At 38.8% G+C, this 24,790-nt stretch overlaps 1 protein-coding gene across 2 annotated transcripts in view; it reads left to right on the forward strand.

Annotated features, from left to right (window-relative positions):
* The window catches only part of CERS6 (ceramide synthase 6), a 261,185-nt gene that overhangs the window by 195,339 nt on the left and 41,056 nt on the right, over positions 1-24,790 (forward strand). The window contains exons 5-7 of one of the 2 annotated variants that reach the window (XM_012650710.1): positions 2,473-2,523; positions 5,902-5,994; positions 23,968-24,096. In XM_012650710.1, the coding sequence (XP_012506164.1) occupies positions 2,473-2,523; positions 5,902-5,994; positions 23,968-24,096 (273 nt within the window). The remainder of the gene's footprint in view (positions 1-2,472; positions 2,524-5,901; positions 5,995-23,967; positions 24,097-24,790) is intronic. The other variant, XM_012650711.1, reaches the window with a different exon arrangement.

A 24,790-nucleotide genomic window follows, 5' to 3' on the forward strand; every position in this document is an offset into this window, starting at 1 on the left:
AAAAAAAAAAAAAAGAAACCTTCTCATGAACTTCAGTGTTCTCATCTGTAAATTGGGAAAGAGATTTGTTCTGTCTCACAGTGTTTTAGGAGCATAACATGAGATCCTAGAAAGATGTATTGTGTCTATAGAAGGTGATGTTAATATCCATTGCTGCCACAGTGATGGTATATGTGAACACGTATGTGAGAGAACTTCCTATTAAAATGTGTGACAAGCTCGCAAGCTGAGCTAGGGCCCTGGTGGCTCCATCAGTCTCAGTGTCTAGGCCTTTGCTCTTGCCTCAGTTGGGCAGGAGCCAGGGAGGGGCAGATCCTCGTCTGTTTATGCAGGTCAGTCAGGTGTCAGGCACATAATGAAAGCAGGTCTAGGTGATGCACATCTGCACCCAGGGAAAAGCCTGGGTTTTAGAAGAAAACTAATCAGCCAAGAAGCTCGCAGAGGAAGGGAAGCTCTGAATTACGGATTTTTCTGGGTCACTGAGAGTTATACCTTTGCTCTCCTGCCAGTCCCTGGAAGGGGTGGCCACAGTGAAAGAGATAACGGCTGCATCTTTAGGGGCAGGCGCATACCTGCCCTATGGGCTCAGGACTGATAAATCCAGAAAAACTACCAGGCCTTGCATTTTTTTTTCTATATTCCTTTTTATTGGCATTCAGCAAATGAATGCTGAACTGTCAACTCGGGAGTAGATGCTGGTGGGGTAAACGTGCAAATGATATAACCTCCCCTCAGGGACTTTCAGTTGAGGTAACAGGCAACTTTATCAGAGAGAAAGGTAATAACTAACATTGGTACTGTACTTTAAAATAGATTTTGGTGCCTCATACCCACATTGTAAAAACATGTATCTATATGGGTGCTTAAAATAAATCTGTCTGTATTTATATTACATAGAAAAAAATGAGCTATACATCAAAATGTTAATGATGATGAGAACTTAAATTATTTTTATCTGTTTTATGTTTTATATATCTTCCTCAATGGACACATATTGTTTATATAACTATAAAAATACAATCACAAACTTTTGAAGACTCCAAAGTATTTGAGAGAAGCGGAAGAGACAGACACACCTACAACCCAGACACGCATGAAGTCACGTGCAGGGAGAGCACATGATGTGGATGGTTTTGAATGGGTGGCAAATGGCCAAACCAAAAGGGGAGAAAATGAATAGTATTAAATACTTGAATGAAAGGGAAATATAAAGATTCTGGGGCACTTTTAGGTTGAGGGGATGGCGTGGCTTTTGACTTCGGTCTGGCTCCCTCCACTGAGGTCTGGTTAGATTTTATCAGACTCAGGGACGGGGTGAACAGTGGTTATGTTTGGGTTTGGGACCAGTCTGCGTTTGATTTTCAACCCTGACACTGCCTAGCTATTTAACAGTTATTTATAGGCAGTTATTTACAGACTCAGGGTCTCCATTTACCCATCTATAAAATACTAGTAGTTACTGTATAGATTAAATGAGTTAATATGTATAAGATATTATACATATGAGTTAATATGTCTAGGATATACCTTTAAAAGTGCATGGGACATAGGGAGGGCTCAACATATACCAGTTGCATGAAGCTAAGCACCCTCGTCCCTACGGTACAGGGCTGATGAGGATGTTGAGGAATTAACCATAAGAAATACACATATGTGTATCAGGTGTGTATAGATATATACCAGAAAGTGCTGGTAGCTGTAGATAAGAGATGCAAAAGAATTACACAGTTAAAAAAATATATATGAGAAAGTTTGTGCCAGTATTATTGGATGATTCAGCAATCTGTTTAAATCTAAACCAGTCCCTCCCGGGTGATCACAAATGTTTGGAATCTGTGTGTACACTTAGATATTTTGTCGGATTATTTGTTGTAAGGTAAGTAATTGCCCTCAAATTAAGAATGATTGTTTTGTCATAAAAAGAAATTAACCGCAGGTCGGGGTGTGGTGACATGTGCTGCGAGGGGTGGTCTAAGGTGTTCTACTGAAATAAATGTACCTGCATGTCGTGGAACCCTGGGGAAGGCATGAATATTGTTGCTTTGTAAACATTGAGTCTAAGGAGTTTCAGGGTAGTTTTCAGCATTGTTTATTGATCAATAAACAGTGAGGTGGATGATTTGCATCTGGTTTCTGTGAGACCCCTGCAGGGCTCTGCTGTTGGGGCTGGTTATATAGCAGGAATATGTCCAGGTGACCAGCAAAATATAAAAAACACTAGCCAGGACTCCATCCCAGAATCAGCCTGAAACACTACCAGCTGAATTTAGGAGATTACCCAGAGAATATATGGTGTGATACTAGTTGCTTTAATAACCTATTCCTAGTTGTTTTTAAGTCCTTCAATTCTCACATAGGTAAATTATTGAAATCCCAAAATATCGGTGCAAGAGCCTATCATAAACCTCTCTTATCCTCTTATCTGTGTTCCAAAACATGTAAGATATGTTCGTTTGTCATTTTTTTTTTCAGACTCCCTGGTTGTGGAATACAAAGCACTGCTGGTACAACTACCCCTATCAGGTAAGGAGGCATTACTGTCTGGGTTTTTACACACACCAAGTATCTTCCCGAAGTCACTTTCATGGTTGCAGGTGGGTCCCAACAGACTGGGCAGCCACCTTGCTTTTTGGCCCCATTCCTGCTGACCAATGTGTACGTGACCTAGTAAGGATAGTAGCTTGTATGTTCTCAGTGAAGTTCAGAATCAAAGCCGATTGCTTCAGCAGATGGAGTAAACTTGGAAAGTACATTGCTGGAGAATGGGATGTGATCAGTTCAACAGGTGGATAATTCCTGTACATAACAGCAGAGCTGCTTCTAATCCCTGAGGAAAATCTGAAGACCTGTTGGCAGCACAGGCCTGTCTCAACAGCAAGTGGGAAAACTCGAACGTGGAACTGATCAGGCACGCTGAGTTCAGTTCACTTTGTGGCTTAAGAGCAGCCTCTAAATATATAAATCAAGCACCATTTCCTCGAGCGCAGAAAAATGGGTTTGTGGCATTACACATGGATGGATTATTTCTGCAGCTAAAAAAAAACCATCACTGAAAATGAGATTAAAATTATATCCCAGCAAGGGAGCATTTAGATCTTTGCCCACTGACATTCCTTTGCATCTTTACATGAATTCAATAATATTAGCATGTGTTGTTATGGTCCTCAGATCAGTTTGTATTTGAATATCAAAGCTGGGATTTTTCTAGAAATTTCTAGCTGGGAAATAGCTATAATTTCTTGTTCAATTGGGATATGTTATATAAGAGAAGTAAATGCAGCTAAGTATTTCGGTGATAAAGAGATATGCGTTATAACAAGCAACTTGGATTTTTGAGTTTGACTGGGGTTCTTTTGGGTTGTCTTTTAGAGGCATTGGCCTTTTTTGGTGTGCATAAGGTTAATGCCCCCTGTCTTCTCTGTTGCACAATGTCATGGAGGCGGGTGGTGAAGACTGGCAATGGATACTCCTTGGGCAAGTCCAAGGCGAAGGACACACTGAAATGGAATTCCAGTTTGCATTTCCGTCTCTTTCAAGTAGTTTATTCAGATTAGAAAAGAATGTAAACAAGCAACAGAACATGGTGAGAGAGAACTGAGTGTCCAGGGGATATCTGATCGCGACTAAAGCAGTATTGAAACCAATCACTTACTTTATACGATTGCAATTCTCAGGCCCAGCTGCTGTTTTACTATCTTAAATACTTGGAACGTTGTCATTTAAGACTCTCTTTGTATCCTGTAATCGTAGACTGAGTGGCGCAATCCATGTAAATCTAAATTTCTATTTATAAAAGTACATTAAAGGCTTCTAGAAATCTAAACTGGAATGCTGGCATGGCAGCTGCTGTAATGTACCGCACTTATGAGGTAAATTCTGTCACATGAGCGATTTTGAGACAAATGCTATATGAAATGTAATACCTATTCTTCTTTCTAGTAATGTAATCCAAAATAACTTTCACGTTTATGGCTGGAGCTGAGAAATTGCTTATTTCTGAGAAAATGAGCTGCTAGGACTGTGGCCTAAACAGTAGCTGCAGACTGTTTCATAGACAGCACTACAGATTCAACGTGAAAGTTTGAGAGTCAGGTAGATACAGCTGTGTTTAAAAATAGGAAGCATCTGTAGTATGTAAGGAAAGGTGCCATATGTGAGGATTCAAATCAAGATCGTCTTCTACTATATGATCCGGCATATAGCTCCTGAAATGCAGGACAAATTTATGATCTCTTGTGGGAACGGTGGTCATCCTTGATGAAGACCATATGCTAATAAAATTAGCTGCTTTGGGTGTGCGTATGTGGAGGAAAAAACTTTGCAGTTTCCAGATGTGATCTAACTTGCCCTGATAATTCCTCTGGGCAATTTTCCCAGGTGGTGATGCCAGGAGTTAAAGAATCTCATTAAAACTGAAATTTACCCTTGGCTCAAAGGGTCCTGCACCAGGGCCCTGTTTTCTAAACTTCATTGCTGCCATATGTCTCGTCTGAATACCTATCCTTCATTGTTAATGCCTTCCTGTTTTAAAAGGACAATTCAGTGGGAAATATATTCTTGCTAGGGAGATACTGAGATTGATTTAAAAAAAAAAAAAACAAAAAACGTTGATGCTTGTCTTAGTACAGGCTGCTGTAACAGTAATACCATCAGAAGAAATCATGTCCCTTCTTATAAGGGTGCTAATCCCATTGATGAAGGCTCTGCTCTCCTGACGTAATCACCCCCAAAGCCTCCAAATACCATCACATTGGGGATTAGGCTTCAACATATAAATATTATAGGGGGACACAGACTTTAAGTCCATAGCAGTGCTCATGGTCACTTGGAGTTTAGGATTGCTGGTTGTAGAGTGTCCTGTCCCATTGGGTGTTTAGTTGTCAAAGATCCATGAGAGGGACCACTGTTTTCCTTATTCCCATGGTAGTTTGAGTGCCAGTTTCTCATGATAGTTGTTCATTATGTACCTATTGGTGTACAAAGCATTAAGATTCCAATTGTACTTACTATTTATAGTATTTCCACATAGGGGCGTGGACTTGTGTGATGAGTTTCAAACATTTTCTATTTTGATAAAGCAAGACATTACATCACAACTCAATAAAACAAAAGTGACTCATTGAAAATGGTTTTAAACTTTTGTTTTTATGGATTTATGGGCAAAATAAATACTCCTGACTTTCACAGCTTCTCTGAGCCTCTCCCCAACCTTGAGCCTCCAAGGCAGTTAAAGTAGGTATCTACCCCCATTTAACAAATACACTAAGGCCCAAGTTTTATACTATCTAAGCTGTGGAGATCTAAGATTTCCTGGCTGGGTGCCTAATCTGGTGTCTCTTAGCAGCCTCCCTCTCCTTCTGATTTTTTGATAAATATTTTTGAATCATTCTTTTTGATATTTGCAATGTATTGAACATTTCCTAATGACAAAAAAAGCTTTCTGATTAATGTGAAACTTGAAACCATGCCTCAGTGATCCATATAGTATTCCATCCAGTTCCTATCACCTGCCTTCACTGTCCCTATAGTACACTGTGGAATCTCACAACAGTTGTCCAGGGTTATTCTTTGTATATATTAGCATTTTTTTTCAAGTAGCCTAAGGAATCTTGCAGATACTCATGTCAAAGGATCATAAATGCTATTGTTAAACTGAATAATGAATTGGGTCCCAAATGTTCATGCTGATCAATGCTTTTTAGGTTGGAAATGAAATAAAAGTAATGTGGTTGAGAGACATCCTCAAAGTCCCATTACCTACAGAGAGAATAGGGCAGGAACTGTATCTGTGCAGGTGTAAGACCATGTTATTACTTTTGAGTACTGAGCTTGAGATGTTTGGGATACAGATTTCAGTTCTCTATTAACTGTTAATCTTGCCCTTTTTTCTTTCATCCTCAGCCACTCACAACTGACCTTCACTACTATTACATCCTGGAGCTGTCGTTTTATTGGTCTTTAATGTTTTCCCAGTTCACTGATATCAAAAGAAAGGTAAGAGCAGTTACATTATAAAGTGCTTGCAAACGTACGTCTTTAATGGCCCTTGACAGGTGGGTGTAGAGTCTCAAAATCACTCACCTTTGTTCTCCTGGCAGCACTAGGCTAGATTATTTGCTGCATTATTATAAAAAGTTCTCTACTTTTGTTTGTGCTGTTCTGTATTTTGTTCCTATTGTCTTTCTACTCTTCCCAAAAACCTGATGTTCTTTCTCCTTAAAAACTATACAACAATGAATCCTGACAGCTGTTCTCTCAATCTGATTCCTAAGTTCCTCTGTTTTCCAAATTAAAGAAAAAAAAATTTATTTGTAGCTCCTGGGAAAGAGTAAAATCTGTGTTTCAACCCTACAGAATGAATTCCCCAATTAAAGGGTTATCTAGTATCAAAACATGTCACGGAAATGCAGCATTTCTAAATAAACCGTGATCTGGTTTTCAGCCCTCTCTTCCACTGGAATTGCTTTTGCTGAGGGTACCCATGACCTCCTAAGTGTTAAATCTGCTCATTCTGGTTTTCATCTCACCAACTTCTGGGCAGAATTGGCACTTTTGGCTCTTCACTGCTTATTTTTTCTATAATACCATTTTCTCAAGATTCCCATATTTGGATTAATCCTTCAAGGTTGTCTTGCTGGCTTCCTTCTATCTTAATGCCCCATGTTCTACATATTAGGGTACACCAGGGTTCTGGACTAGAGTTAGGGGGTGCCATTGCTCTGCACGATCAAGCTTATACCTCCTAACACTTCCAACCACAGCTTATTACTTACCTATGACTCCCAAATGTTTCTCTTCTGCCCCAGATTCTCTCTCTGGGTCCATATTTCCGCATCTCTAGTCATAAATATTGATAATAGTATATAGGTTGAGCATCCCTAATCCAAAAACCCAAACTCCAAAATGCTCTAAAATCTGAAGTGTTTTCAGCACCAACATGATACTCACAGGAAATGCTCATTGGATTTTGGATTTTTAGATTAGGAATGCTGCATAGTAAGTATAATGCAAACATTCCAAAATCCAAAAAGAAAAAACAACCCTAAAATCCAAAACACTTCTGGTCCCAAGCATTTTGGATAAGGGGTATTCAACCTCTATTATGTTCTTTGTGTTTATCATATCATTTAATCCTCACAACAACTCCAAGAACCAGTTTGATTATTTATTATTTATTCTCATTTTATGAATGAGGAAACTAAGCCTTGCATACAAAGTATTCCTGACTGAAGACATGATCTCACATGCAAAGTATTCTGGATTGAAGACATGATCTCCTAGCTTTGTTCTTTCTCCAGTAACCCTTACAGCCACAGTCATGGAAGCCAGGATGTTTTCCTTTGCTCTCCTCTTTGCCACTCCTTGTACTTACTTCCTTGATACTGCTGACACGCTTAGCTTGAATCCTCTCTGCTTTTGCCCACTCTAGTACAATAGCCTCCTAAACAGTCTTTCTATCTAAGTAGTCACTCTTACCTACCTGCCACCTACGAGTTACATTTCTAAAACTTTCAAGACAAAGCCCCAATACTTGGAGCGATATTCAGGATTGTAAACAGCATGACTCAGACCCACCTCTGCATTCAGTCGCCCACCCCTGCTCTCCCCATTTGACACACATGTCTCCTACCTACTAACATCTTCTCACTGTTGTCCAAACACATTAACGTTTTTCTGTGCACATTTGGTTTTTACAAGACCCTGCCTGTGGCTAGAATATACTCTATTTCCCCCTCCTCACCTGTGTTACACGAGGAGCTGTCTTCATTCATGTAGTGTCAATACTTGTAGACTGATGATCGTCTATGTACCAATGTGAGTACTATGTGAGGCTCATTTTGCATTTTATTTTCTTTTTGAGGAGTCCTTTTGTCCAGGTAGTCACACAAAACACTTACATAACAGAGAGGTAGAACGTTCTTCCCTTTTTTTTTTTTTAACCTGGGATAATTGCACAATGAGTTTATGTACGTTTCTGAAGGCCATGCAACGTGGGAATGAATTAGAGGCCAGGTTTACCAAATGACGTCCTATGATTCACTCTTAGATTAGATGAGTACGCAGTCCTTGCCTTGCCTTGCCGTGCTCTTGACATTAGAGGCAGTAAGCCTTTCACAGCTCTTTGCCATTTTATTGGTTCTTCTTTGGCTTAGTGAGAATTAGGGTTGCCATCCAGAGACAAAGAGGTTAATATGAATAAAAGCAGGAGCAGCTGTCCTTGGTTTCCAGAGCCTAGTCCTATAGAGATATTGTTATATAGCAGAAGTCACCAAAACCCCTCCACTTGCTTGAATTTTCTCACCATGTGTGCAACACACCTGTTCGGTGAGCCAGCAGGGCTCAGACAGTCTTCATTCCTTTAAGCCGAATGAGCATTATCTCAGTTTTTGTAGGTGAATTACTCATAAGGGTTGTAGTGTATCATTTTGTATGGTTTTAAAATATTTAGCAGCAGCATAGAAAACACCTATAAAAAAGGATAATTTTTTGCAATAGGTTTTATGGAATTGATCCTAGGCCTGTACATATTGTCAGTATTTGGAAATGAATAATATATTTGTTTTCCTCGTCAACACCGATGGCTTGTTTTACATGTCTGGCACCTCTTCTTCTGTTGCTCTGCGTACTTTTGTACATTCCTGGTGCAGCTGGCTCATTCTTGTTTCTTGTACTAAGTGGGGATTTGGCCACTACCAGACATGCTTATTCCTCGGCATAGGTCTTAATAAGGAAGGGTTTTCCTTTGCTGCCATCTCTGATTAGGGAGCTGCAGCCCTTGCTCTTTCTTTTTGCATCTTGCTGAAGGGCCCCATGAGTCCTTGGTAGTTCTGTCCTCATTATGCCCCCACCTGGAGGACCCGCTGTTGCAGCCATCAGTGAGCCTCTATGGTACTTCTCTACCTTCTGTATTGGAACTATTAACCAAACCCTCTAAAAATAGGCTGCTTCTTAATTATGGAATAGAAAGGTTTGAAAATTCCCCTTGGCAACATAGTATGGAAATCAATTTTCTGAAGGCTGTTCGTAAGGTTGTTAACCGAAGGGTTATCAAAATGTTTTTTTGACTCCCCTGGTAAATGACAATGAGCATGAATGGCCATTTTTCAAACAGGGACCAGGATTTATAAACATTGGATGCGAATGCATGCCTCAAACTCTTAGAATCATTACCTTAAATGAGGTTTAGTAATCACTTTTCAAGTTAATGAGTTCGTGAATCTTTCTAAAATGGATTTTAAATTCACAAACTTTTTTTTTCTTTTTGGCATCTTTTAAAAAAATTGTTCTATTTCCACATAGAATCTGGAGTTTAAAAATGAGGGGAGAGCCTTTCATCCCTGTGATGACAGAGCACACTGCCTGTCTTTTGATCATTTCCACAGTTGGTACTTACTTGTTCGGTAACGAGGAATACTGTTAATCTTCCAAGAGGGAAGAGACTAGCCAAATGGACTTATAATTTAAATATTCTATGAAATGCTACAAAGATATCTAAACCTTTTTGAGAATTTTTTTCCTTTCTTTTTTTTCTTCTTTCTTCCTCTCTTCCTTTCTTCCTTCTGCCTTTTGTTAAAAAAGAAAATCATTAAGATGTCTTCTTAAAACAACATGCATATTCTTGTTACTCAATGTTATTTGAAGCATCTTTTATTGCCCAAGGCTTAATTTTGCTTAAATTTTATCCTTTAGAACCTGTTCACATTGAGCATTTCTCCTGCACATCTAAATTTTCCAAGGGAAGTTAATAAATATTTTTGTGTTAGAGCTCAGAACAGCTTGCTTATGTCTAAACCCTCTGTCCCTTTTAACTAAGCTGCTGTTTGGCTTGAAGGCCTGGGCTCTTGGCCAGTGAGTTTTGCTCAGAGTCCTTGTCAGGAAAACATCCCTGGCAGAGTTCCAGGGCCCAGCTAGAGAAGTCAACTTGTTGCTCTTTTGGTCTTTAACCTGAGAGAATCACTACATCTTAGAAAAGATTCCTGACTGAGAGAGGTATGATGATTAGGTTTAGTAAGACGCTTATTGATGGGCTTGTGTTTGTTCTCTGATAACTTTTTGCAGAGAATAACTGGAATTACTGTGGATACATTAGCTATCTTTTTGGACCCTGTCACATTCCAGATCTTTCCTGCTTCAGTTAGTTTTAGGTTAAAGAAAAATGCATATTTTAATCTTCTTACAAGGAGCAGCATAGCATAGAATGCAATGAAATAACGTACATAAAACCATCTGGTACACTGCTCGACAAATAGAGCTTAGAACAGTATTCGTCATAAAATGACCAAAATTTGGTTGAATCAAAGCCTAGTGCTCAAACAAACAAACTCAAAACTAGTGATTATAGACTTTCGTATTTTTGGTCAATTAAAATTGACAAAATAACTATGAAAAGGAACTAATGTGGGGTTGCCAATCTTTTGCTTTTCCTAATAAGAAGAGTCAAGAGGCACCTGCCATTTATCACGATTAATTCCTAAAGGAAAGGACATTTAAGAAAAGGAGAAAGAACATCTTGTAATAAAGGACAGTTCTTTAAATTTATCATTATGAAAAAGTCCTTATTTTTCTCATTTTGTCCTGGACTGGGGAAAACATCGTTATGGGCAGTGTATTAATAGCTGAGAGGTTAAAGGCATGGGCTCTGGAGTCCATCCACCTGCCCAGCACCACTCCTAATTTCGTGTAACCTTGGCCAAGTTACTTTACCTCACTGTGCCTTGGTTCCCTGATCCAAAGAATGGAGTTCATATAACCTACTTCATGGGAGAGTTGTGAGCATAAATAAGTAATACATGCACTTAGAACAGTGCCTGGCACATCATGAATGCTCCATAAGTGTTACCTCACTGCAGTCATTAATGCAGTCACCACACATTGCCAGCTCTCTACCTTCAGGCACACCTAGGATTGTGCTGCTCAGCCAGCCTCTCCTTTTGTGGTTGGGTGGGGCCATGCGACTGGCAAGCTGGGAACAGAATTGATTTGAGTCACTTTGGGGCTGAAGTATTTAATAGCCAGTGTGAGACTCTCCAGAGCTCTCACCTCTCCTCTAGCACAGTGATTGGTAACAGTGGAGATGGAGGCTGCTCCGTCAGCCTGGGTCACTGAGAGACTCAGACAAGCAGACCCCCTTTCCTGCCCCACAACTGAAGGTGGCATGTAGTGAATAAGAAATAAGCCTTTGTTTTCAACCACTGAAATTTTTAAGGGCTTATTGTTGCCGTATAACCTAGCATATTCTGACTAGCACAAATATTATTAATAATATGGTAGTTGTTATTTCTTAGGACAGTATTCGGAAATAATTTGTGTAAAGCAGTAATTCTCAAAGCATGGACTTCAGATCCCTGCTGATTCCTGAGACCCTTTCAGGAGGTCTGCAAGATCAAAATTGTTTTCATAATAGGACTAAGATGTCATTTGCCTTTCTCATCGTGTTGGTATTTGTGCTGACAACGCAAAAGTATTAGTGGGCAAATTTGCTGGCTGTGGCACCAAACTGTACTAGTAGTCATTGTATTCTTCACTGCCACACTCTTGCAGAAAGAAAAAAATGCCAGTTTCACTTGAGAATGCTCTTGATGAAGCAGGGGAAAAAAATACAGTTATCCCTCAGTATCCATGGGGGATTGGTTCCAGGACCCCCTGCAGATACCAAAATTCATGGATGCTCAAGTCCTTTGTATAAAATGGTGTAGAATTAGTATATAACATGCACATAACCTCCCATATACATGAAACCGTCTCTAGATTACTTATAATACCTAATACAATGTAAATGCAATGTTACTACTTGTTATACTGTATTGCTTTGGGCATAATGACAAGAAAAATGTCTATACACATTCAATACAGATGCAACTGTCCATTTTTTTTTCCAAATATTTCTATCTGCTATTGGTTGAATCCATGGATGTGGAACCTAGGATGTGGTGGGCCAACTGTATTAATTTTATTAAATCTCTATTCTTGAGTATATATTGAAAAAAATATTTTGTGTGATGAAATGGGAAATAGGTAGACATTAAAACTGCTGCATAACATTTCATGATGGTGTTTCAAGAAAAATCACATGCAGGTCTTTGTATTCAGAAGAACTAGCTGCTTTTTTTTCGTAGAATCCCATTTTTACTTGAAAGAATGACAAACTATGGTTATTCCAACTTGTGCATTTGGCAGACATTTTCTTAAAAATGCACAAAGTGAGTTTGTCACATTGTTTCAATAAAAGCAATTGACAGTATTTGTTAATGATAAAGCTCAAGCTTTCAAGCAAAAATTAGATTTTTGGAAAGCTTAGGTAAGCCAGCAAGAGCTTGACAGCATCTCAGTACTTACATTTTTCTGATGAGATTGGTAGTTATAGTAACAAATGTGACTTTTTAAAAAATATTGTATAAAAAACATATCACTAATTCAGTGAACCAGTATTTTCCCAGTGACTAGTGCATGATATAAAATCATGCAAAAGTGAAAGATCCATTCAAAGGGCAAGAAAGACCAATGGATTTTAATGTGATAGAATATAAAAACTTTATTGATATAGTTTAGATTTTACAACTAACCTTTAAGAATATCTGCCTTGGTAAGTTTTGGTATAGTATCAAAGAAGAATATCAATAACTATCCAAAAAGATTATTAAGATAGTTCTCCCTCTTCCAACTATGTATCTGTGTGATACTAGATTTTTATCTTATACTTCAAAACAACATAAAGCAACAGATTAAATGTGTAGACATTTATGAGAATCAAGCCAGACATTAAAGAGATTTGCAATAATGTAAACCAATGCCACTCTTCTCACCAATATTTTTTGGAAATGTAGTTATTTTTTGTAAAAATATAGTTAATATGTAATGGAGTTTGTTTTTATTTAAAATATAAATATCTTTTAAATGTTTTTTTTTAATTTTAATGTTAATTTTTTAATTTTAATTTAATCAGTTTTAATCTCCAATATGGCAAATACTAATAGATATAGCCCCTATAAAAAAATACTCCTTGGCGTCCTCAATAATTTCTCAGACTGTAAAGGGTCTTGAGGCCCAAATGTGTGAGAACTGCTGGTCTAGATTATTTTTGAGTCTTTCCTAAGAATATGACTCCCAGGTAGTGCCTCAGATTGTATTACCTTGTCCTTTCTTTGCTTGAAAAGTTACAGTCACACCAGCTGACATCTGATCATCCTGAGAGCAGTGGGGACTGATGTAGTCTTCTCCCTGTGCAACCTCAGTGCTACTACCTGTAGACACGGTCAGGCAGGCCACTTAACCTCTCTTTCACAGAGGTGCAAAGCTGCCCTTTCATATGTCTTCCCGTGATTGAAATCACAATATTCTACCCTTGACGCTTCGGTTTCTCCCAAGGTAGCTATTCCTGACTCTTAAGCCTCTGTCCTGTTGCTTCCTCACTGCTGTGTCTTCAGAATATAAGCAGGGAAGAAGAGACAGCTTCTTTTCATAAGCTACCATCTGTGTTCAAGCATTCAACCCAGTGCTGTGTGCAGGCTGGTGAAAGAACAATAGAACACCGTTGTCTGGAAAAGGAGTGTTTTATGGGGCAATTTTATGGGATCTTATTCAAAGGCTGCCTTAACTAATGGCTTACTCTGATGATCAAGTGTCCAAGTGCCTTGCTAAAGGAGAGGCTCTTGGGCATTTTTAGATCTCACAGTTGGATGACTGGCCACTGGACAGCCCTGGGGTTGTCACAGACTCTGCCATATACTGCTGTTAAGGGTGCAGAACGGTGCTGGCCAGGAGGCTCTTCTTCCAGTGTGCTGCAAAAGGCTGCCTGGCAGAGGGACCCACACCCAGGACCCACACAGTGCTGCTGGTCTGCGGCTCTGATCCTTAAATTTAGGGCCTCAGGAGTCCCACCCTCTAGCAGGAGGTTCCACTTGCCCTTGGGAGGTTCAGTCATTCAGCTTCTTCTTTTTTTTGAAAAATAACTGTAACATTTCATTCTAAAATAGTTCTACTGATTTGGACTATAGTTAATGTCGTGGTTCTGCTGGTGTCACTTGTGTTTGCTCATGTGTTTCCAGTTAGCTGGAGGCTCTGCTCTAGCCTGGGCTTAGCTGCGCACCTTAGCTGGGACAGTTCTGCCCGTGTGTTTCTTATCCTCTTCTAAGGTAGGTCTTGGCCACAGAATAAGCATTAAGAGCAAGCCAGCCCAATCACACAAGCATGGTTCAAGACATTCAGCTTCCTCTGAGGAGTTTCTCTCAAGTCGTCCTACGGGTCTTGGGAAATTGCCCACTTTGGCTTATAGTAGCTCTAATTATCCCCTTGTAGTCATGAACTCCCTCAATTTCTGTCCCCACAAATATGAACGAACCCATTCATCCATCCTTCCCTTTGGCCTCCTAAGAGATGCCCCTTCCACACCTTTGTCCTTGATCCCCCATGTCTTCCTATCCTCTGGGAGTGGACCTTGTTTTATTTGCTAGTCTCTCACTTATGTGTGTTTTCCAAAGTGTCCCCTCTCCACTGCCTCCTTCCTTGCAGAAGCAGCCTGCCATGGTGGTTAGGAGCCCAAGCTCTGGAGTCTCACACAACTGGATTCAGATCTGGCTCTAGCCCATCCTCACTGTGTGCCTTGGAAAAATTATGTAGCATCTCTGTGCCTTGGCTCCTATATAAAACAGAGTTCAAAGTAGTACTTTATGGGGTGGTTGTTAAAAATAAGTCAGTGTGAGCCAGCATTTGGCATGTGAGAATTAATAGACCAGTTGGAGGGTAGATAGTTCACCGGGTAGTCAAGGTGGAACGGGGCAAGGAGAAAAAAACTGCATAGCCACTGCGTGGAGGCAAGAAGCAGCTTCCAGTAGAATCTGTCCTGAGAGTTCTGTGTGTGTGAAGGGTTGCAGGTGGACAGCTCAGGCCGCTGAAGGAAGAGGAGTTAGAAGGGAGAAGTTAAGGCTGATAAGAGTTCCCCTGAAGCCCTCCTGACAACTCCCAGTACCATCCCATCCTGATTGACCTAAAGGAGACTTTTTCCATCTTTCATCTAAAGCACAAAGTTGAATCCTTGGTTGTCCATCGTCATTTTGGGCCTTAACACCTTTGCAGTCAATGAACGATGGCTTTTGAGTCCTAGGCTATTTCTGATTTTAGGTGAACACAATCTGCCCCCTACTGATCATTCTGGATGTTTTCGACCCGAATGGGTTTACTTGATATCATAAAGTGTTGCCACTGTCTTTGTCTCTGGGGATTATTGCAAAGACGAGAGAGTTAAGCCTGTTAACCCTCACATCATTTAAGAATGGTGTGTTGAGTATGTTTTAAATGTCTCAGAAGTGACCTTTCCCCATTAAAACCTGTACAAACTGTGCCTGGTAATTCAAACAGAGCCCCAAAGGTGTATATAAAGGCCTTCAATTCCAGGCACTTGTAATTTGACAAGGCTTACAGGGATGGAGAGTTTCTGTGGACCTAGAGTTCAAAGAGTAAAAAGACATGTGTGTAAAATTTTAAAAAAATATTTATATCATTTGAAAGCAGAGTGCTTTTGGAGAGTATGCTTTTGAGGGGGAGAAGGAAAGTGTGAAGGAGGACTCCGGGTCATTGCAAATCAAGCTCCAGGCTCTGGCCAGGCCTTCCGGAAGTGAATCATTGGCATGATCTTACTGTTCTCTACTGCATGAATAAAATTTTATTGTGTCCTTTTCCACAGTAATAAAATCAATTAAAGATTAAATATTAACTAAATAATTCACAGAAGACAATATTATGAGTTCTTGATCTTGAATTGGGACCATAAATATTGCACAGGCAAAAGATTGGGTAAACACTGCTTATACAACAGTTCTTTATTTCATTTGTATGTTTCCAGAAGCCGTAAAGTAATAGCACATCTGTCAGTAGAGAGAGTAGTGTTGAATTCAAACAGGGATCCCTTGGTTTTAGAAGCTGGTGATGAGACTCCTTCCTTTTCAGATTATCCTGAAGTTGTAGTTATAATTGATCATGAGAATTTTGATGGTGGAACCTGCCAGAACTCTTTATTTATAGTTTATCTGGATTTTGAGAGTAATATTTAATGGGTTACTTCAGAATAGCTATGAAAATTAAATCTCTCACACATTGTCTGAAGAAAGTGTGGTGAAATTGGCCAAGAGACTATGCCATTGCCACATCTCAGATGAACATAACTAAGTTTCCCATAAGATGTCCTTTAATGTGGCTCTAAAACTAGGTTAATAAAACTTTTCTGTAAAGGGCCAGATAATAAACATTTTAAACTGGTGAGACATATAGTCTCTGTCAAAACTACTCAACTCTGCCACTGTAGCACGAAAGCTTCCATAGACAGTAAGTAAACAAATGGGTGTAGCTGTGTTCCAATAAAACTTTATTTACAAACACAAATCTGGCCATCTGTCCCTTTACCCATCTATGCTCCAAAGTGGAATGACTTGATATGCATTTTTGGTGAACAGTGAGGATGTCAGATTTGAGAATGGCTAGTAAATATATTTAAATTACATCAGTATATATTTTATAAATATTTTGATAGTAACCATAGTAAATTCAAAGTCTTTAACCAATTAATTTCTTGGCACTTGCTGTTTTTAAAATGAAGTCTTTGTGACAGTTATCTCCCTCAAGGACCTAAATCTGGATACAGTTAGTCCAAAAGGAGAAAAATCTAATCTATTGGGGAAAGGTGTTGAAATAGATTCGACTCTAGATTTAGTGTGAATGAGGTTTTTTCACAGACTGAATTTCAGAGAACAAAATAATTGACTCATTCCTGCCAGGACTCCTCCACTTTATAATTGAACAAACATCTCCCATATAATTCACAAGTTTTTATCTGTTTCCGGATTTTCGTATAAATGTTTAACCTAGGCTATACGTGAGAATAAAAGTGAATTCTAGTTACAGTTTTTGAAGAGCCTTGTCATTTGAAATATCTTTCTTTAAATAGTCCTTTTAACCACCTCTTTTTATAGTGAGCCAAAAATCAAGGCCAGTCAGACTACAATAGCCAGATAAATTGTGGGAAATTGCAGATACCCAAAAGTTGGCATTTATATACATTTATGTGAATTCTTCATATCATGTACTGGTAAGAAAAGGTATGATTTTTCTTCAAATTGCCTAATGAGGAGAAACTCCAGAACCAACTGTAAATCACCCTGAATATACTTTTATTTTAGTTACTGTCTCAAAACCTGGATAGTTTTTTAGTCTCTTATGTTGTTCTTTTTTTAACCAAGTTGTTAAGGCCTTAGAAGTTGTGCTGCTAGTTATTTTAGAAACTTTATTAAGGCAGAACAAAGCAGCTAATTTTCATGGTATTATATTTCATTTTTGCTTTAATGACTTATTCTAGGATTTATTTAGATTATAACACAGCTTTAATATTAAGATTTGTTAGTACACTAGTTTGCATTTTTTGTTTTTGATTTTCTTTGTTTTTTTAAGAGGTTTCATAAATATATATTCATCTATTCATCAGGACTTTACCCATCTCCAAAGGTTGAGAATCTATTATATTTTTATATTCCTCAATGGAAAAACTGTTTAACTCATTATTCTTGGCATATGTAAATTTTGTCTGAAATCCTCACCCTCTCCATCTGTTTGTTCCTTCTGGAATGGAGATGGAGCCTGAGTGGCTGCTCTCCCTTGCACGTTGCCAAGTTACATGCTTGAAGTCCACTTCCTGAACAGCCGTGCTACTCCCAGCATTCTGAGTTTTACCCCTAGGTTGCAAAATCCCAAGTGAAAAGAATGGAAAACTGTTGTTACTGCTCTCAAAAAAGAACATGGTCACTCTGTTAAAAGTCATGCACATTTCTCTGAGGCGTGAAGGTTCAAATAAGAGATCTATTCCCCCTCCCCCCAGGAATTACTTGTTGAGAAAGAACTATTTAAAAAACAAAAAAAGAGGATTCCTATTATTACTGCAGTTGCCATAAAATGAAATCACCTTTAAGCTATGCTGCTCTCCTTTTCCTAGAGAGTTTGAAAACCTGTTCAGTGAGTAATCTGGTGCTTGTTACCTGATTTCTATTCATATGAGTTAGATTACAAGTTTATTAATTTTATTTATTAAATTCAGGAAAGCTAAATACATGCCATTTGCATCTGAGAGAGAAGAGCCTTTTCTTTGCCTTGCACTTTAGAAGTATTTCATATTCTTCACCATCTGTGCACATCTAAATCAGCCTTTGATTAAAATCTCGGTCTTATTCCTTTTATGAAGAAACTCACTAATGTTTTTCCTCATTAAGTTGCAAAGATTATTCCCAAAAGACTATGTAAAATTATTAATATTTTATCCAGCAAATGGGAATTTAGGGAACAAATTTCTTGTTTATGGTGTACATGTATATTTTTTTTTTTTTTACTGAGAAATGGATGAATTTTGTTTTCATAAAGGCATGCACATCAAGGCGAATTTGAGATGCCTCCTGAAGACAGCATTATTTCAGATGTCCCTACAGCCTGGTCATTTATAGAACCTCACACTTATGTCTCAATGAGAAGTTGATCCCTCAGGCCTTTTGGTGCTAATATTTTATTGTGCATAAAGTTCCCCTGGAGAACTGAAGATGCCAATTCTCATTCTAACAGTTGGGGAGGGGTGGGGAACCTACAGCCTCTAGGCCACATGTGGCCCTCCAGATCCCCAAGTGTGGTCCCTTGACCAAATCCAAACTTCATAAAACAAATCCCTTTATTAAAAGGATTTGTTCTGTAAAATGTGGATTTAGTCAAAAGGCCACATTCAAGCATCCAGAAGGCCACATGTGGCCCCGAGGCTGTAGGTTCCCTCAGTGCTATTTGGAAAGATCTTATCAGCTTTGGTAATAAAATGGATGACTCTTGCTTGAATTCTTTCATTTCAGACTTATTGTGTTAATAATTTTGAGTCCATACCACATTTGATTTTTTGTTATTGTTCCCTAATAATTAATACAGGGGAATCCACTGAAATAAGGGCTGAAGTTGAGGTAAATATCAGGCAGGGAATGTAGAAGGAACCCTCAGTGATGGCCTTGAATGTGTCCAGAAACAATATGGCAGAACAGCAGGAGGTTGGGGCCACCACTGAAGCAGGTGGCTGGGCTAGTCTGTTTTGAATAAGAGCTTTGGGATCAATCTTTAGTCTGAGGACCAAAAAGCAATCACAATCTCTCCACTTAATTGCTGCTATGGAAAATGCAGGAAAACATTTCAACCTGAAATACTAATGTTCTTTCAGCCATGCCTGTGTCTACATGCACACTAATCACTTACAGCAGTTACAAATGAGGATGGAAGTTTTCCACCCTGCATTGATAAAATCCAAATTGACAATTTGTTTAAAAACTGTTATTTGGACCAGATTCAGCGCCTATTCAAAGAAATGTGTCAGGATAAGAGGATGTGAATAACACAAAAAAACAATGACTGCATGGCTTTTATTAAAGATATTTTTATTGTGTATAATGCTTTCTGAAGCAGAAATATGAGACACGAAATCTATTATTCATGCTTTTTGCATATTCATACAGATATGACTATAATGAAAGTTTGTCTTCTGCCATGGGCATAACTCTGAGCCCCTCAGTAATAAAACAAATGTTTTCTAGGACCAGGGCATTTATATGCAAAAATCATCTTCACAATGCAAACTTTGTCTGAAAAATAAGGCTGTTGTTTTTAAAGGAGCCTTGCTATATTGCCAAGGGCATTGCATTTTTTATTGACATTTATATAATATCAGATACAAATTAGGAAACTTAATTATAAAATGGTACTAATCCTCCGTAAGTATTTTAATCAATTTATATTTATTCATTTTAAAATTAAATAGAGAAACTCTCTTTCAATGAGCCAAGAGAAATCATTTTGGGCTGCACAATGAAAAATGTGGGAATTATTGTTCTGATTAGGCATTCAGCTAGTGAGACTGTGTATTAAGCATGGGCAAATATAAACTTATTGAACTGTTGAATTAAGTACTGTGTGTTTTCATTTAATTATGTTTAGGAAACAGTTTAAAATATCAGTTGATAGGTTAGTGCTACTTTAATTGATCCATTGTTTTGAAGTAGCTATCGTCTGATAGAATACTATATTCCAGGTGATGAAACCTAATAAATAATAACTTGGAGAGAATAGATTTCCTCTTTCAGTGGAAAACATTATCAGTACAATTTTTATTGTATGTCTATGGCATTTTGGTATTATCCAACTTTAGTGACTTAGAAAAACCCCCAGATACTACAAAAACATCAGAATTTCAGAAGTAGGTAAAACTGATAAGTTGTACCTGTACATAATCACTTATTAAACTGAGTGTGGTCATCATTTCTCTTCTGCCAGTGAGCTGGGCACTAGATGTAAATGTGGTTCAAGAGGAAGGAACATAATGGTAGGTCAACAGGCCACTGAGTTTGCAGTGCTCGGTTGGGTTGTGGGCGTTTAGAATTAATTGATACAAGACACATGATTCTTCCAAGAATGGTATCCACCATCAATGTATCATGACCAGGTCGGAGGCTATGTTACAAGTTTATTTACTTGAAAATAACAGAAATAGTTTTGTTTCATTTATTAAATTATCTGACTTCATTTAGGAAACTAGTATACTGTTTATATCAACGTGTGGTTGATTTATTACTAGCATAAATGTTAGTACTTTCCAAGGGAAAAAAATAACCTCTAACATGTTCACCAAACTGCACACAGAATCACTTAAACAATTAAAATTGTTGAAGTTAATTTTTCAAACCCCAAGCTATAGTGCCATCAGCAGCTCCTGAGCTACTGGATAAAGAGGATGCAAATGTGTATACTCACGCTTGCGCACAAGCGGTCTCTCACACATACACTTACACAGGTATGAAATTAGTAGATTAAGGACTTCAAATGTTATTTAATCACTGTAGCTACCAAGCCTAGAACTATAGAGTTGACAGTTTAAAAATAACCTGATCCAGTCTCTTAATTGTACAGATGAGGAAATCGATGCCCTTACCGAAAATTGCAAAATTAACAAGAGTTGGACCCTGCATTACAAGTTAGCGCTCACATAATATGTGTTCCACACTTGTCCATTGAGCTGAATAAGCCATGTACATTCTCCAGGAATCTATTCATGCAAATAAGACCCGGGCTTTAACTTTCTTGAACTTTTGTTTTAAAATAGAAATTGCCTTAACCACAGACACACTGAACAAAAAATAATTGTTTAATTGAATTCAACTGGAGAATGGAAATCAGAGACAGAGGCTTCTCTGAGTGGTGGAAAGGGTGACTGCAGGGCCAGGATAGTTAAGTGGGGGTCCAGAAGAAAGTAGCTCTTTCACCCAGGGAATCGGGGACCAGGGCAGAAGCCATGAGAGCTAAATGGCTGTCGAGGGAGAGTACAGAGCAGCGCAGAGAAAGAGACACCACCAGGGCCTCCACCTTCCCCTTGAGTAAAAGAGTAAGTCAGATCTGCAAGGAACTGAGGACTCTGCCTGACCTACTTAGTTGTTGGTGCCAATGTAAATCAGCACAAAGTCCAAGCAGCTTGGCTGAACATCCACCAACCTTAGCATATACTGATTCTCAAACAAATTTAAGAACAATCCCAAGGGAATGTCCAAAGGAAGGAATTTGTGAAGTTTTCTGTGAGAATAAAAACCTCACCCTGTTTCATGATGGTGATGACCAGGAGTAGTAATAGAGAGTACTTATAAGTGCTTTATAGCTACTCCAATGTGGTAAATAAAATTAAGTCCTTAACACCCCAGAATTAATTTTATTCTTGACCCCTTAACCTCCCAGTTTATATGTGAGTACAAATGTTATGTAGGATACTTATATGCCAGCGATTAAAGCATGGAGTGATTACTCTTCTAGTCAATGAAGTTAAAATGTCTTTTCAGAATAATGGTAATAGAAAGAAGCTATATTGGTAAAAAATCTATAATGTGGCCACTCTCACCATCTACTGCTCTCTCCTCCTCCTACCTGACTCCAGCCACACTGACCTCCTCACTATTCTTTGAACATGACAGGATAGAAGGAGGAGGATGGATAGAGCCTTTGCCTTGTTTGTTTTCTCCCCCGCCTGGAGTGTTTCCCGCATCTGTCTGTAAGGCTAGTTCCCTCATCCTCTTTAATTCACCTCCGCAGGGGGCGTGCCCTGAGCTCCCTGTTCCCTGTTGCCATCCGCCTCCCCAGCAGCCAGGACTTCCTACTTGATTGTGATTGCTCCTTTTATGTCCTCATAGCACTTTTTTACCTCCCAATGTAAAAGGTCATTTACTTAGGTGTATTGTCTGTTTCCTCCACTAGGATATTAACATAGAAGCTCCACAGGGGCAGGAATCTTTGTCTAGTTTGTTTACTTATTTATCCCCAAAGCTCAGAACAGTGTCTGGAGCATAGCAAATGCTCAGTAAATATTTTCAATGAATAAATGACCAGATGAATCTTGACTTCCCAGGATAGAAATTTAGGAAAAATTTCCTAGGGTTAACCCACATGTTGCCCTTTGTCATAATCAGGATCCGTTTATATATCAGTTGTGATCTGCTTTTCATTCTAGCCAACTTATTTGTCTTTAGAGAAATGATCTATAGGGAAGTTGTCCTCTTTGTCCGAAAGCTTCAAATAGAGCAACATTAGGACCAATCTTGGCATTTAAGTCCCAGAGAAATTCAGGTTTACTCTGGGAAATATATAGATTAGGTAAGAATAAAAATATCAGTAAAAGAGACTATATTTCTAAGCAACAGAAATTCCATATTAAAACAAACCATGCCCAGATGGTCAGGAGATAATATCAGAGGAGCTTTCACTGGAGCCAAGAGGAAGCTCCTTTGAAGCTGACCAAAATAAGGATGGATAATCTGCTATCACTACTGCCAAATATTTCTTTTTCTAATGACTATGGCCAGATAATGATGCAAATGTAGGCCTTATTTGTGTAGGAGGACCTGTCAGAAAAGCCAACATGGTAGGTCTCTTATTTTAGTATCCCAACAGGCATATTCCAGAAGGATGTGAACACTGAGATGCACATTCCAAGGAATCTGAGATAACAGGAATCAGTCACCACCTGTCTCAATCCATTTGGGCTGCTGCAAGGAAATATAGACCAGGAAGCTTGAAAACAATGGAAATTAATTTCTCACAGTTCTGGATGCTGGGATGTCCAAGATTAGGGCTCTGGAAGATTTGGTATCTGGTGAGGGCCCATTTGCAGGTCTACAGATGGTGCTTTCTATCTGTGTCCTCAGATGGTGGAAAGGGCAAAGCAGCTCTCTGGGGCCACTTTATTTAAGGGCACTAATCCCAATCATGAGGGTTGTGATCTCATGATCTTATCACCTCCTGAAGGCCCCGCCTTGAGCATTAGGATCTTAACATGAATTTGGGGGTGGGGGGTGGCACAAATATTCAGACCACAGCACCCCCTTAAACCCTACTATGTGGCTTCTTCTCAGGCCTTCTGTAGCTAGCATACTCTTAGGTCTGAGAGCCATGCAACGCCCATTTTCTCTGACCTTAGCGTGCTATCCCTTCAAAGATGCCACACTCTAGTCAGAAACACAACCTATACCTTCCAAAGCCCCAGCCACTAGTAGTCAGAGAAGTGGTCCAATTGGCCCAGCACGGCTGCCCCAAAGATCTTCCTCAAGTTCAAATCCAAGTAGTGCCCTTCTTTGCTTGAAATCGTGGGCTGATTTTTCCCATAGCTTCAAATTCTATGACTTAGTACAAAACACCCTTTATTATCTGGTCTTTGTCGTGGCATTGATCACATTTTCCTGGTCACTGGTCTCCTGTGTGTCTTTCTCAATATGTGATAGACTCCCAGAGGATAAGACTTATACCTTACTCATTTTAGTATCCTCAGTGCTAGGCCTACAGAGGTTCTTAGTAAGTATTGGTTCAGTGGTTGAATGGATCAAGGGGAATCTTGTGATGTTCCAAACCCTAACATGGCTGCTTTTTTTCTTCCCCGAGGACTTTGGCATTATGTTCCTGCACCACCTTATATCTATTTCCTTGATTACCTTTTCATATGTCAACAACATGGCCCGAGTGGGGACCCTGGTCCTTTGTCTTCACGATTCAGCTGATGCCCTTCTAGAGGTAAAAGTTTTCTTTTCTTTTATAAGAATACAAAATCTGGAATTCAGGAAGTCCCCAGGATCATGAGTTCTTCAGTGTGATGCTAGATGGTTCTTGGGGACCATAGTAAACGACTGCTTTAAAACTGCAGAATGTTCTTCGTAGGTTAAATTGGTGAAAACGAGACTTTAAATTAGTGTGTAAACTTTTATACAAAAAAGGTTAGCATACTTTATTAATAGAATGACGAAAACCTTTATAATTCCACACTTAAGGAATGAATGATTTCACAAAGGCAAATTATCATTTGAGTGGGTTTTGTCTCTTGTGTTGTAAGTTTCACACTGATTTATGGGGAAATTTTATATAACTCAGATTAGTTACTATGGGAGCTGTACATCCCAGTGAAATTAAGTAGTAGTTATAGTTTTTATTGCCAATACATATATTGTCCTAGTATTTTTATGGTGAAAAGGATATGTGAATTCTAAATTGTATATAGAAACGATTTTCTGTGTATATAAGCGTAAAGAATATCTGTGGAAATATTGGTTGCACTTGAACTTTCTAAACAATCGTCACTTAGAATTCTTAAAGTAGTAAAATAAATAAATAAAAATGCTCTAGCATATTTCAAAGGTAAAATCCCAAGGAAAATTTTGATGTGGTGTTTAACTCTTAATTGTGGTTCCAGTGAAGAGTCACACTCAATAAT

The sequence above is a fragment of the Propithecus coquereli genome, unplaced genomic scaffold (assembly GCF_000956105.1).
Source record: "Propithecus coquereli isolate 6110/MARCELLA unplaced genomic scaffold, Pcoq_1.0 Scaffold34, whole genome shotgun sequence".
NCBI lineage: Eukaryota > Metazoa > Chordata > Mammalia > Primates > Indriidae > Propithecus > Propithecus coquereli.